Source organism: Copadichromis virginalis, linkage group LG20 (assembly GCF_057382275.1).
Source record: "Copadichromis virginalis isolate Kocher_CV1m ecotype Utaka linkage group LG20, C_Virginalis_male_GT1.1, whole genome shotgun sequence".
NCBI classification, from domain to species: Eukaryota; Metazoa; Chordata; class Actinopteri; order Cichliformes; family Cichlidae; genus Copadichromis; species Copadichromis virginalis.
In genome coordinates, this window is record NC_140637.1 from 13,229,419 (window position 1) to 13,243,628 (window position 14,210).

General features: G+C 42.4%; 1 protein-coding gene across 1 annotated transcript in view; it reads left to right on the forward strand.

The window, feature by feature from the left end:
- LOC146684456 (plexin-A1-like) overlaps positions 1 to 14,210 on the forward strand; it is a 314,632-nt gene that overhangs the window by 172,812 nt on the left and 127,610 nt on the right. The window contains exon 9 of the mRNA XM_085444381.1: positions 6,965 to 7,079. Within this exon, the coding sequence (XP_085300507.1) occupies positions 6,965 to 7,079 (115 nt within the window). The remainder of the gene's footprint in view (positions 1 to 6,964; positions 7,080 to 14,210) is intronic.

The following is a 14,210-nucleotide window of genomic DNA, read 5'->3' on the forward strand; positions in this document are numbered from 1 at the left end:
CTCTTCTTTTTTTTGTCTTTCTGTGCATACACAGGAAGGGGGGGACTAGGGGGTATTAGAGAGAGTGACAGAGTACTGAGATCATCCTGATAATGAAGGAAAGAATGTGTTCCTGCCTTGTTAAATAAAGGTTAAATGAAAATAAATAAAATGTCATTTGCTAAATGAGTCTTGGCTGCTCCCCCTGAAGTCAGTGCTCGGACTTCGCACACACTTTTCCTCTCTTTCTCGCATTCGATTCACTTCCACCTGGCACAGACTCCCAGTTGCATCAATACACCTGAAATGGAAAAAGCATGTGTAGTATAACTAAAGTAGATTTATTGTTTCTCTTGGCAAGCATTGACTGAAGAATCACTTCCTCTTTCAGTGTTTACACCTGTTTTATATCTTAAAAGAATTAGGGGCATCCTGAAAATGATTCTTATATGTAAACATGTGCAGAATTGTCATTTTTTTTACTGTATGTGGGCTGTATGAGGGGTTAATATGTTAAGTCATGACAGTAGCTTTTAATTACTGATTCACCAGCATTATAAGTGTCTTTGTCCCGCTACCATCCGATCCTCACTCCCTGCAGCCTACAGCTCTCTTTTCCTTTCCTGCTGTCCCACTGTCCTCTTGTCTGCCTGTTGACTTCTCCTCTCCCATTCATCACTTTGCCCATCTCTCTGTCGCCTGGCCCCAACCCGTCTCTGCCCCTGCACACCTCCCATTCCTTGCCTCTCTCTCGTTCATCAAGCCCATTTATTGCTCGCGCTCTGCTCTCGGCCCTGCATATATCTGCATAGTAATAGGCCGTTAATTAGCTCTAGCTGAGGTGCCTGTGTGGAGATGGTCATAATGGAGTGGGCTTGGAGAGAGCGCTCACCTGGGCCACTTCTCGGGGCCTCCAGGCCTACTTGAATGGCTTTGATTCTTTTTTTTTTTGTGAATATGTGTGTGTGTAGTTTTCTGTTTGTTAAAGAGCATGCAGGATGTGTCAAAGTAACTCCAGAGTGCCTATTTATTCATATTTGTATGCATGCAGGACATGTTTACTAATGTGTGTGTGGGTGTGTGTTTATGCTGCGTACCCCTGATTAACTAGCCCGCCTAGTCGCGCTCTCTTTGCAGCATAAACAGGCATGCTGTTGTTTAAGCCTTTGATGTTGGCTTTGCAGGGCCCCCTCAGGACTCTGTTGGACTGTTAAAAAAATAAATAATAATACAGCGCTGTTACTGCCACTGCAGCTGTAACACAAACCCGCGTGTCATGCAATACTCTTCACCTTTCACCTCAAAATCTTTGACCCGCCCAACAACCACCTCCGCCTGCAGGGAGCGGAGTAAAGAAGTCGCTGCTTTCAGGGGACGGTAATTGAGTCATCCTCGTGGGCGTGATGGGCGGATGAAAGCCCAGCGTAGAAGCACAACAGCAAACGCACAACAGTGGTACTGTATCAGCACAGATGCACAAGCAGAGCGGGCCTGCAGGCGAGCGCCCAGACGGGCTCAAAGTTGGATGCGGGCACCAGCATCACCAGCAGTGCACACGCTCGTGCAAACACACAAAACAGGTGCACGCACAGTCAGAGGGAGCGCACGCAGACAGAAGCCACAGTACTTGGTGCGGGTGAATTGCGCTGTGAGCTGTTTACATATACAATATCCGAAATTTGCATTAAAAAAAGAGGTTTGGAATAGTTTAATTGAGCGTGCGGGAGGAGGAATAATATATAGAGAGGCATAGAAACAAACAGGTGGCAGGGTGCTGGAGGGGGAAGGAAATTCACATTCTGGGAGAGCTGGAGACGGGAAAAGACGAGCGAGAAAGAAGTCTTCAAGAGGAAGAAAGAGAGAGATAAAGCCGAGTGTTGCCGAACGAAACAGAAATTGTGCCCATTGTGTCGGGAATAATGCGTCCCACACAGCTAAAAGGTTAGCGCCACAGCCTCAGGCCACCATGACCATTACAATATGAAAGGGCTGAAATCTATGCAGTGAAAAGAAGCACTCCAGGGAGGGGGACCGGCTCACACTCCAGCCCCTGGAAAAGGCTCTTATTTTGAGGCCCGTCATTCCCCGTCGCCCCACTCTTTATCCACTGCTAGAAAAAAAAAGTTTATAGTCAAACTTTTCTGTCATTACATCATTACTTGTTGATATTAAGACAATAAGTTGTTGGTCTGGGTTTTAAGTGAATGTGACCTGGTTTAATTAAACTGAGGGTTGAGACTCGCAGACTTACTGCTTTTGGACATTGCCGTGACAAGATGCAATAATACCGTATAATGAGTCTGAGTCCCCTGGTGAGAATCTAAACTTCTCATTTGGCTGCCGTGCTGCTGTATAACTTAATGATGTATGCATCATTTTATTGCCGCTCACTTTGGAGCTTTATTGGATAAAACACAAAGAGGCCTATTTATAGACCACATAGCAGAGCCAGCCTACCCCAGGTTCCAAGCAGCACCGTGCACATGAAGCACAGGCAGATATCTGCGAGATACATTATCAAACCAATCAGAGGTTCTAAATCAAAATCACGCTGCGCTTATAGCTGCTTCAAGTACTGATTACAGCGTTAAAAGCTTTCAGCTTCATGCCTCAAATGGGTCACTTTTGGGCCCACCACATGCTGACATGTTTGTTTGAGCTGCAGATAAAAGCATAGCCTGCAAATTAAGACAGAATTGCAGTTTTATCCGTGACTTTATCCTCATTGACCAGATTTAAATGAGGATATGATCGTTCCCTCCTTTCATATATGCTTGAGCGGGGCCGTTGCACGCACATCAACAGCTTTGTTCCATCGATCCATCCTCCCTCGAACAAAAGCTTGGAGAAGATGAAAAGGCGTTCGACCCGGAGCTGTTGCTGGGCCTTGTTAAATAGCAGCGGACTTTATTGACTGCACTGCAGCAGTGCCGCCACTTACCCAAGCCGGTTGTCCAGGCATTGACAGCTCTACTGTAGGACAAGTCTCCACTGCCCAGGTGACCCAGGAGGAATGCCTCGATGTCAGCACGGGTGATGACTTGCGTGCATAAGTTTGCCTTAGCTCGATGTTGTAGTCTGAGCTCTCACGCTCGTTGCTTGTGAATGTGCGCGCGCACTGCCCTGCAACGGGAAATCGATCAAGCCTGGAGTTAATAGTGAGGAGGAACTGGCTCACCAGCTCTGTTAACAAACATCAGACTGTTAGCATAACCTCAGTCCACCCTTCCCTCCATGGAAATCCACTGGCATTGATTAAAAACCTCACGCTGCAGTTCAGTCTAGTCTCACCAGCTTAACTCTGGCTATATGAAGCCTTTGCCGTTGCTTTGGTACTCCGGCGTGGGCGATTTAACAGTTAACCCTCGAAAATCAAAAAAACCAAGGACATAGACCCGAAGACAGAAAGAGGATTAGGCTGAGATCCAATTTAAAGTCAGTGTTTCCGGCAGCAGGGTGGCATTGTCAGCTGAGCAATTGTCCTTCAGCTTGGTGGACCTGGTTTGCGTTACTGTGGTGTTCTTGAACTAGACTTATCAGAGATTGCTTGTCAGTCAAACTAAGAAGGTGGTGGCTGAGGTTTTTATATCTCTTGAATCTTTTTTCCCAACTAAGTACGAGCTCTTTTTCACTTTCCTGTCCAATCCTTTAAAGCCCCGGCGAATTTGGCTTCAAGGGTGCCATAAAATACTTGTTTTAATTATGTTTTACTTTTTATTTCTTGTTTTGTTTATTGGTTTTGGTCTTTTAGCTCAAGATATTCCTGAGCAGAAAATCTTGGTTCTATATAACGAACAACCACAACAGGAAAGTAACACAGGCTTAGAAAGACAGCGCTATCAAGAAACGATGAAGTTGGAGGTGGCAGTAATAACCAGATGCTGGTTAAAAATAAAAAAAAACAATAATGAAAAAAAGACCCCGCAGGTTCTCAGTCAGTTCCTCTGGTGGGTGTGGGTGTTATCGGAGGTCTGATTGAGTACAGTGACAGCATATGGGAGTGAGGACTGACAGGACATGTAATTAGAGCTTGCTTTTCTCAAGCCAGTTAAGTGACATTTAGTTTAGAAGCGGTGTAAAGACTGCATAGCTATGACTTGTTTTAATTGTAAGATTTTTTGGGGGGGATTTACTGAACATTTCTACTTCTGTCACTGTATTTTTTAATTTTTGTATTTTTCCTTGACAGCGAGCTTGAATTTAAGCGTTCTCTCTGCAACATGTTTATGAAGTGAACACTTTCTCTTTGCTCCTGTGGGTGTCAGATGATTGACAGAAAGCAGAGTGTAATTTAATACACCGCTGATGTGAAATCACTTGAGGAAAGTGATCAAGTAGAGACTCCAGAGCCAAAAAGTAATTGAACAACTTTGAAACTTCTCATATTAACAGCATTACTAGCCATGGCATTTTCCCTTCCGCTGCTTCTTTGTAGTGACCATGATAGCCTTGTCTTTGTCTGGTAATCCATGTTTGAATGTGTATGCATTCTTTTTTTTTTTTTTTCTTCCTCAAGTTATAGAAAAACTGGCTTATCTTGGTCTGCCAGCTTAGTTTAACTTTAAGCCTCCAAGCATGGAGAATACGAAGGGAGGAGTGGATCACCAAGGATTCCTTCCTGCTCTCTCCTCCTGGCTGTTCAGTAACCCGCCCTCTGGCCTTGCTGACAGCTCAAATAAAGTCTTAATGAAGGAAGCTGCAGTTGTGCTTCTTGAAAATTTTGTGCTACTATGTTGATGCAAGTCAGTGCTGGGCTGCCACGGTGCGATAAGTCGTGTTGATATTTCAAATGCACCTACACATGTCCATAATCTGCAAAGAATGCAGGTCATAGTAGCTGGACTTCCTTCAGTGCATTTTATGCTTAGAATTCTGCAGTATAGAAATTTTGGATTGTCTCTTTGGCTCAAATGTTGCTAAATTCAGTTGTGCAAAAGTCTTAAGACACCCCACATTTTATTTTTCCTTTCAAAGACTTTCTTCTCAGTTTTTAAAAAATGGTCTTGATCAATAGTTTGTGAAGGTGTTTTAAAGTTTTTCTTTAGACATTACATTTCAGTCCAGTCATTGTACCTGACTAGAGAATGTTTTTTGTTTTCTTTTTCATGTTTGTTTGTTTTTGCTTGTTAAGCCTCTTAACAGTGATCTATGAATTAAGGCATTAAAAATGCACCTAACCAGGGTTGTGTCTACACCTAACAGAAAACATAGCAAAGAACCAGTTTTAAATGATATCTTTAGGCACTTTGTTGCTAACCACCTCTCTCATTATCACATAGTTTGTCCCACATTTTGTTTTGTTTATTTGAATCCATAAAAAATGCCATAAAATCATTTTGTGCCAGCAATGTGATTCCCAAAGAGCTATTAGCTGATAAGCTGAAAAACCTGATACTGGGGCTGATAGATGCATCTAGCTCTCATGCTGATCCATCAATGGTTCACTCTGAAGCTTCATCAGAAATGGTCTCAGTGGAAAGGTGGCTGTCAAGACACCATTTTTAAGGAAGGAAAACATGGATAAAAGGTTGAGATATGCCAAACTAGACATGAACTAGACTCAAAATCAGTAGCTTATTTGAACTTCATTTATAATTGTCAGTCTGTATATAAGACATCATTGCAGTGGAGGCTCTGACATGGTGTCAAAAGTCATTGAATCAAAATGTACCCTCGCATTTTGATCCACCATGCATTGCCATGTGGAAAGCATGTGATTGGTCCCAATCACCCTGCCAGTGCAGTCAAAGCACACCTGGAAAACGTACAGAACAAACGGAGGAATGCTATCAGTCATGGATTGGCCTCCCCAGAGCCCAGACCTCAACATTATTGAAGCATCTTTACAGAAAACAGAACAAAAGGCAGCCAACATTCAAAGAAGAGCTTTGAATGTCCTTCAAGAAACCTGGAAAACTATTACTGAAGACTACTGAACGAAATTAAAAGAAGAGAGTTCAGGCTGTGTGAAAGAATAAAGGTGGTCATGCCAAATATTGGCTTTCAAGCTTCTTAGAATTCCAGGTTTCAAGAAATCACTGGATCTACTCTATAACAGTTTTTCTAGCAAAATATAAAGAAATGAAAGTGACTCAATCCTTTTGCATCAGCGTTGCCTACAACCAGTAACAATAAGGATGAATTATTGACATTAAGGACAATAACTGGCTGGTATATGATACATAAAACATGTAGCTGCTTAAGAAGAATGAAATACATTATGTTATCATTTTTGATCTTCATTACATTATGCCTTCAATTTTCAGGAAACATAGATTTATGCTCTATTGCCTTGGTATGCTTTTGGCACTTGAAATAATGAGAGACTTCAGTATCTGAAACGACCAACAAAGTCAGCTCTATTTCTTTGCCTTTCACTCTCTCATTAAGGGAAAGCTGTGATTGTAGTAAGGAACTAGCATCTATCTGTCAGTGCAAATCTTCTTATGCATCTTTAGAGCCTATAGCATAAAAGTGTAATTCGTCTTTCTGGTGGTGTACAATTATCCTTAAATGTAAACTGGATGTTGTGACAAAGCAAAGTATAATGTATATACTTGTTTTTCCACTGGTTTTCCTCACATCCAAATAACTCACCGCTGGCCACAGTTTCTCCTAGTTTCTGCCTGTTTCCATTTCCTTGGGCATCATGGGAGCTCACAATTATGAGACCGAGGTCTGCCACATGCCTGCAAATATTCATTTTGAGCATTACATTAGCAGACAGAGCAATGTTGAGTCTGTCACGGGGCAGCAACCTGTAAATTAAAATGCCATAAAACCTATGTTCAGTTTTCTTTTTTACAGTTACACTTTTTTATGTTCTTCATTGTAGCTTGTCACTGGAAGCCACTGTGGCAGGATCAGGAAACTCAAACTCCATTAAAGGACATTCAAGGATGTAGACACAAAAAGTCACGAGTGAAATAAATGCATAAATCATGGAAACCTCATCCTTTCTTTCTCCTGTTCTGGCTTGCTGCAGGTGCCTGTCCTGTGTCAACGGAAACTTCCCCTGCCACTGGTGCAAATATCGCCACATGTGCACACAGGATGCCAGCGACTGCTCCTTCCAGGAGGGACGAGTCAACACCTCAGAGGTACGGCTTTGAGCATGTGCACACACACAAGTGCTGCTGAGCACACGTAGTTATACATCCTCTATAAAAGACAGATTCAGAAGATGGCCTATCAATGCAACACATGGATACATTAATGAGTATCAATGGATTTGCATACGCACAAACACACACACACACACAAGGAAGTGGTGGCATAGTAATGCCAAGGGTGCAGCTGTGGCCTGTATGCCATCTGAGTGTGTGTATATGAGTATATGAATGAGGGCTGCTGAGAGTGGCCCAGCAGCAGCTGTTGTACTCTAAGCAGCACTGGATTTATTCACTTATAAACAAGTCAGGGTGAATGGGTATGCAAATGGCAGAGCGCGCTAACGTCCCAAATGTTATATTTGCATGAAAACCCTCATCTATCCATGAGCCGACTTGCTCTCGCAGTCCCCGTGTCTCTGTCAAGCTCCTCTAATTCTAACCGGCTCGCTCGCAAATGCAGAAATTCACTCTGACAAACACAAACACACAAAAAAAAGAAACTTCAGTGCCTTCAGAAAGTTGTACTTAACACCCAGACACATTCGCTCTAACTTTGCCTCTATTTCAGGCAAAGAGTTTTGATGTGCACCCCTCCCCCCACACACACTCTTTTCCTCTCATTCTTGTTTGTAACCTTTTCCCTCTTTTTTTCTTCTTTCTTTGCTCGTTTCTTTACTCTGAGTAACTGCGTGCTGGAAGCAAGCATGCTCAGCCTTTTATTTGATCTCTCGCTCCTCTCTTCATCACTCTCTCCATCCTCTCATAAAGCCTCAGTTGTTGAAAGGATATCATATCAAAACTAAAACATTCAGCTGGGCGTGCGCAGCGTAGATGGGTATAATGCGCATTCACATATTTAGATATACACAGGTTTACACACCTGTTTGTTGTGTGAATTTTTCCCTGCATATTGGTGTGTCTTTAACTTAAGACAGTGAGGTAATCGTGTATTAGAATTTTAAGTGTATGAACGGTGCTGCAGTTTCAGGCATTTGGTGTGAGTGGAAAGGGAGACGGGGGTGTGGGTGCGGAGAGGATAACACTTGACTCCACACAGCCTGCCATCACAAGTTACGCCCTCCTGTAAATACCAGCCTGACATCCAACCTTATCTACTTCACAGAGCTACACCAATTCAGCTTTTATTTTTTCTTCTCTTCCTATTTTTTTTTCTTTTGATATACTCTTTTTTCCCTTTTTTTTTAATTCGGTGCAGGCATCGCCATGGTTACCAAGCCCTTTGAATGTCAGGAGGGGTTTGTTGAATTTTGATAGACACAAAAACACACATGCACACACATTTGTGCCAACCCCACATCCTGACATGGGTTTTTGTTGTCATTAACAGCACATAGAGTGCAGATACATCTTAGTTATTTTTATTGTGAGGGATGCATGTGTGCTGGTGTCCACTGTAAGGAAATCTTACCTAACCCTGTTAAATAAAACACTAGCAGCTAAATTTGCCAATTTTACAGTACGCCTATGCCTTCTTACTGCAGATGTTGACTTATATTACTATCACACAAGTGATAACGTTGGTTGGAGACCAGCACCGCCATGCACCCATCATGACTTGAGTGATGAACTTGCGATCTTGTTGCTTTTTAAAGGGTTGCTTGGAGGACCGAGGGAAGAGTCAGTCTGCTGTGAGTCTGCAACTGAATGTGGTCAAGTTGGCAATTTAAAATTACATTTAATCTTTGATCATGGCCTGCATTTGTATAGCGCTTTTCTAGTCCTTAAGGACCCCAAAGCGCTTCACACTACATTCAGTCATCCACCCATTCACACTCACATTCACACACTGGCGATGGCAAGCTACATTGTAGCCACAGCTGCCCTGGGGCGCACTGACAGAGGCGAGGCTGCCGGACACTGGCGCCACCGGGCCCTCTGACCAATCATGTTTAAACGTCAACAATGTCTTGCAATCTGTTACCATCTACATATGTAGAAATTCACATTAGCTACTTACATTCAGAGTCCAGCCAGAACCTCATAGATCTGAAACAGCAATTCCTCCACAAATAGTGACGTAGCTGCTGCAGGACAGTGTTTGCACTGAAAAATGACATAGGTGATCTTTAACCTTTCTTTTATATAGGAATATAGCCTGAATACCACCAGTTAGCAACCAGTTGAGTCGAGTTCCCTATTGCAAATTGATGCATTGCTCTCAGACTGACTCATCAGTCGCAGTCAATCAGTCAGACTGATTGATTGCAACATGTTGGCATTCTGTCTGTGTTTAGAAATGAGACAGGAGTCATTTGTAAACTTTGAGCAGTCAGTCTGAGAGTGATTGCAGTCAGTCTGAGTCGGACGTGATTATTTGGTGAGAGGCAACTTGTGCGGTCCCACTGCAATAAAACGTGGTTGACCAGACTACTAGCTATAAGTTGCCTAATGTGGAAAAAATTCATCGCGCTCATTGGGCAACCATTAGTTTTTACTGGTTGTGAGGAGCTTGCAGTCCTTAGCTATTAACTAGCTATCATTAGTCACATCCCTGACAATTAAAGTTTAAATGTGTCATACACGTATGTTTTAGTACCATGACTAAAGAGAGAAAAAAATAGGTGAATAGATCGTAAAAGTTTAGAAAATGGTCAGTAAAGATTCACAAAGATGATACATTACTATGAAAAATCCTATATATTTAAATCAGTTTGTTACCACGTAGCCTTATGTTTCCTCTCTCTGGCTCTCTCTCGTGGATCGGTAACAATTTGAAGTAATGCATAGGCTCATTTGGGCCAACAGCGCCTTTTTTTTTCAGTCGTTAAGCGTTTATCTCTTCTAGCCACGATTTTGTTCCAATTTGCCAGTTCGTAGCCCCTGCTAAAAGCAATATTGCCCATCACCGCTGCCTGGAAAAGTTTCCCCCTGTGTCATTAGCAGTCAGTTGCCAAAGTGATTGAATTCACACTACACTGGTTATCTTCCCAAAGGCATTTGTCATATTTCTTGAGGCTGACTTGACTTCATATCTGATAAAAGTCATAGCATGTGTTATGTGAAGCTGCGGCATAGGTAAATCACACACGCGCGCACACACACACACACAAAAATTCACATTCACAACAGATAACCACTAATGTATAATTTCCTTTAAAGTAAGTATAATTCTCTGCTGTCACTTCCTGGATTTGTAAATATATATAAATCAGCTGTGTTGTGACAGCAGATAAACAGAGAGGCACATTAGGGGCGACCAGGCAGAAAATTGCCAGAGTTGGAGAAACACTTGAGAAGGCCATCAACAGAAATGCATATAAACACAAACAATGAGAGAAACAAACACCAGTACAAACAAACACAGAGACAAACAAATTTGCTCTGCTCCGATGAATCCCAGCATCGGTCCGGTTGAGCCGACTGGGTCGACGCCGGGCCCCAGGGTTTAGGTTGAAATGACTTCATTTCAATTCAAGAAAACAGGAAAAATAAGACAATAATAAAAAATGAACATGGAAAAAATGTAATAGAAAAACAGGTTTGTTTGCATTTATTTTCCTGTCTACATGCTTGCCTTCTTATTCATTTATTGATTGCAATTCGCCCGCTTGTTAATTAAGCCATTCATTCATGTCCCACAAATGAATTAATGCAGTACATGACTGGCAGCAAAGACAGAAAATAGCTGCCAAATAACATCCCCTGATGGGAGCTTTGACAGGAAGAGACTTATCTTTCTCTTGTGTGTGTGTGTAAAATGCTCCATGCAACAACAGTTTCATCCTTAGCCGTGACCCGAGGTACTCGTTATTGATTATACCTTTTTATTGGCTTTGTGGTGTTGGATTCGTCAGAAATGTGTGCAGTGCACGCACCACTGGGGTAACAAATGAGTAAACTCATATTGAACTTATAAAGGCACTTTTTTTTTTTATGTCTAATCAGGCTGTTTTTGAATTTGCAAGTATTGTGGCCACGTGCAGCCTTATCATGTATGTTGGAAGGTTTTCATAATACATCGCACAATATACGCCGATCAGCATATCATTCTTACCACTGACAGGCAAACTGAATCAGACTGATTATCTCTTCATCATGACTCCTGTTAGTGGGTGGGGTATATTAGGAAGTAAGTGATCATTTTGTCCTCAAAGTTGATGAGTTTGAAGCAGGAAAAATGGGCTAGCGTAAGGATTTGAGCGAGTCGGACAAGAGCTAAATTGTGATGCTAGACGGCTGGAACAGAGCATGTGCAAAACTGCACCTCTTGTGAGCTGATAGCTACTGCAGTGGTCAGTATCTATCAAAAGGTGGGGAACCAGCCACAGGGTCGTGGGTGGGCGGTCGGATCCAGCAAACAAGCTGCTGTAGCTCATATTGATGATAAAGTTATGCTTGTCCTGACAGTTTTGCTAGAAAACATTGGGTCCTGCCATCTATGTGGATGTTAATTTATAACATACCACCAACCTAAGCATTATTGTATTCCCTGCTGGTTGTGGGGCTCTCTCAGCAGGATAATGCACCACAAAGCATCACCTCCTCGCAACTTCCATGACTTAAAGGATCTGTCCACAGCACCGTCAGAGGTATAGTGGACTCCATGCCTGATCCATTTAGTAAATAAACCACTATGCAGGGGATCTTTACACTCGTCTTCCTTTATATCTCACCAGTACCTTGAACACACGTCCACAACTGCAGACACTTACCTTTATTACCATGCAGTGTTTTGCTTTTTTTGTCCTCTCTCTTTTTGAAGGTGCCTGTGGTTTAGTTTTGGCGTGCAGGCTGTATGCCAAACTTTCCTTAGCCAAGATACCAAACCCAGAGTCGTTCCTGGTGTATTTTTCAGAGTGTGAGTACAAATGTTAGATAGAAAGCAGTTAGACATATAAAAAAACGCTTGTATGAATGAGTGAATGAGACAAGCTGTATAAGGTGCTGTAATAGGTGCTTTGGGTGCAAGTAGAGTAGAAAAGCACTATGTAAGAACCAGTCTGTTTATCATTATTTTGTTGTATTTATATGTATTTATATTTATATCTATTTTATAAGTCAAAAATCTACAGTTTTCACCGGGACAGTGATCCTGTCAAAACCTATGGTAATAAAAGGTAATGGTATGGTAATGGAAGATGACCCTAATATACGTGGGTTGGAGATGTTTTCTCTGCAGGGTGGAAAGGCTTACTCTCCCAGATGTGGTGAGAAGATTGGAAAGAGAAGAAGAACTCAAAGTAGACCCGCTGCTTCCCCCACACTGAAATGAAACAATCTAAGTAGTTCAGGCACTTGCAAAGGACGCCCCCTGGTTGCCTCCCTTTACAGCTCTGCCAGGTACAGCCAGCTGGGCACAAGATGCTGGAGGGATTCTGTCTTCCAGCTGACCTGGGAGTGTCTGTGGATTCCCCCAGGAGGAGCCAGAGGAAGTCTGAGCAACCAGGACATCTCTGTTCCACCTGCTACTGGAAATGTGAACCAGAGAACAAACACTTTGTGTAGCTTCTAGTCTATTTTAATTTAAGATGCTACCTGAGTGATGTCATGTGCTGCATCAGTCACTCTGTAACTGGAACTCACAACCTTTGCCTGTTCGTATATATTTTTTTCTTTTTCTTTCATCCCTTATCTCTCGTGTCTTCTCCTCTTCCTGGAAGCCTGACCGCCTTTAGCTTAGTGAAACACAGTAAGTCTACGATGCTTCGCTGTCTCCCAGGGGAGTGCACCAGTGGGGTTTTTTTTTAGCCTGGTTGATAATTATTCACGAGTTGTTTTAGGCTCCAGATGTAGGAAAAGTTTATAGATATGTGGATCAGCGTTGGCCTTCGTGCCGGTAATGAGCGGATGCATCAACATGATGAGTGAATTGGTCAGATGGTCGAATGTTTCTGTCAAGTTTCCACGTTGCTGCAGAAAGCACACCAATAGGGATGAATGCATGAAGGTTCATATGGTGCATATAGCCATAAGCCAGCCGTTCTGTGCATGTATTCCCATAGCATTCCTGCATAAAAAATGCATCTCGGCAGCCATCTCCATACAAGTATCCCTCTTTGATCTCTAAGCTCTTTTCTCTTGTTCACCCACTCCCTCATTCCCTCAACAAGTCAATTAGCAGGATGCAGACACCCATCTCTTTTTGTCTCGCAGCTAAGGGTGTCACGGTTACAGCTGTCTTTCCTTTGTTTCTGCTTGCTCAAACTCAGGCTGGTGCACAGCTCTGAGCTGCCCAGCTCGAAGGTTCTGAAGCTGGCACTGAGTAAGCCTCCCTACTCCCTCTGGGTCTCTCTCTGGCTGAGGGGAGCTGCCTGCCACTGATAGACTCGACTCCGTGTGTGTGTGCGTGTGTGTGTGCGTGTAGAATTAGAATAGAATAGAATAGAATTCAACTTTATTGTCATTGCACATGCACAGGTACAGGGCAACGAAATGCAGTTTGCATCCATCCAGAAGTGCTTTAGTGATATAGATATATTACAATATATATTAGCAATAATATAGATATGTGAGTATATTACAGAAATGGGTCTATTATGGTATGTTATAATGTACACGGTATGAAGTATGTTGTGAATATTCTATAACTGTGTGCGTGTGCGTGTGTGTGTACATGTACACATGTGTTAATTATTCAAAGTGTATTAAAGCTTAAAGATGCATCTCCAGATGCCTCTCTGATCGGTGGCGTGTTTAATGGAGAGAGACAGATGAGATGAGAAGCGAAAGGTGGAGCATCCACAATAAAACATAAGTGGGGGAGTGTTGCTGTGGCCTAGTTGTGAGAAAGGAAGATGCTTTCTAATCCAACCAAGCACCACATTTAAGAAATTATGTGCACACTTGACAAAAAATGCAAACTAAAACTACTCCTGAAATTATGAATTTACCCTCCTTAGTGCTAGATTCTATTAGCCTGTTCACAGCACATACTAGTTATTGCATATAAATGGAATACACTGCTTCTGGCCATGCCTCTGAAAGCTGTGTGAGGATGTCCCTCAAGCATAAGTGAACTAAACAGAATACGAAAGAAAGAGAAATCCTCAAAATATGGACTGATGTAGAAGAAGAGGTCAGAAGTTAGACTGAGATTCACTTTTAATTAGGTTGTTATGGTATTTGCTCGTTTTAACTGTCTTGATATGCCTGAAAAAT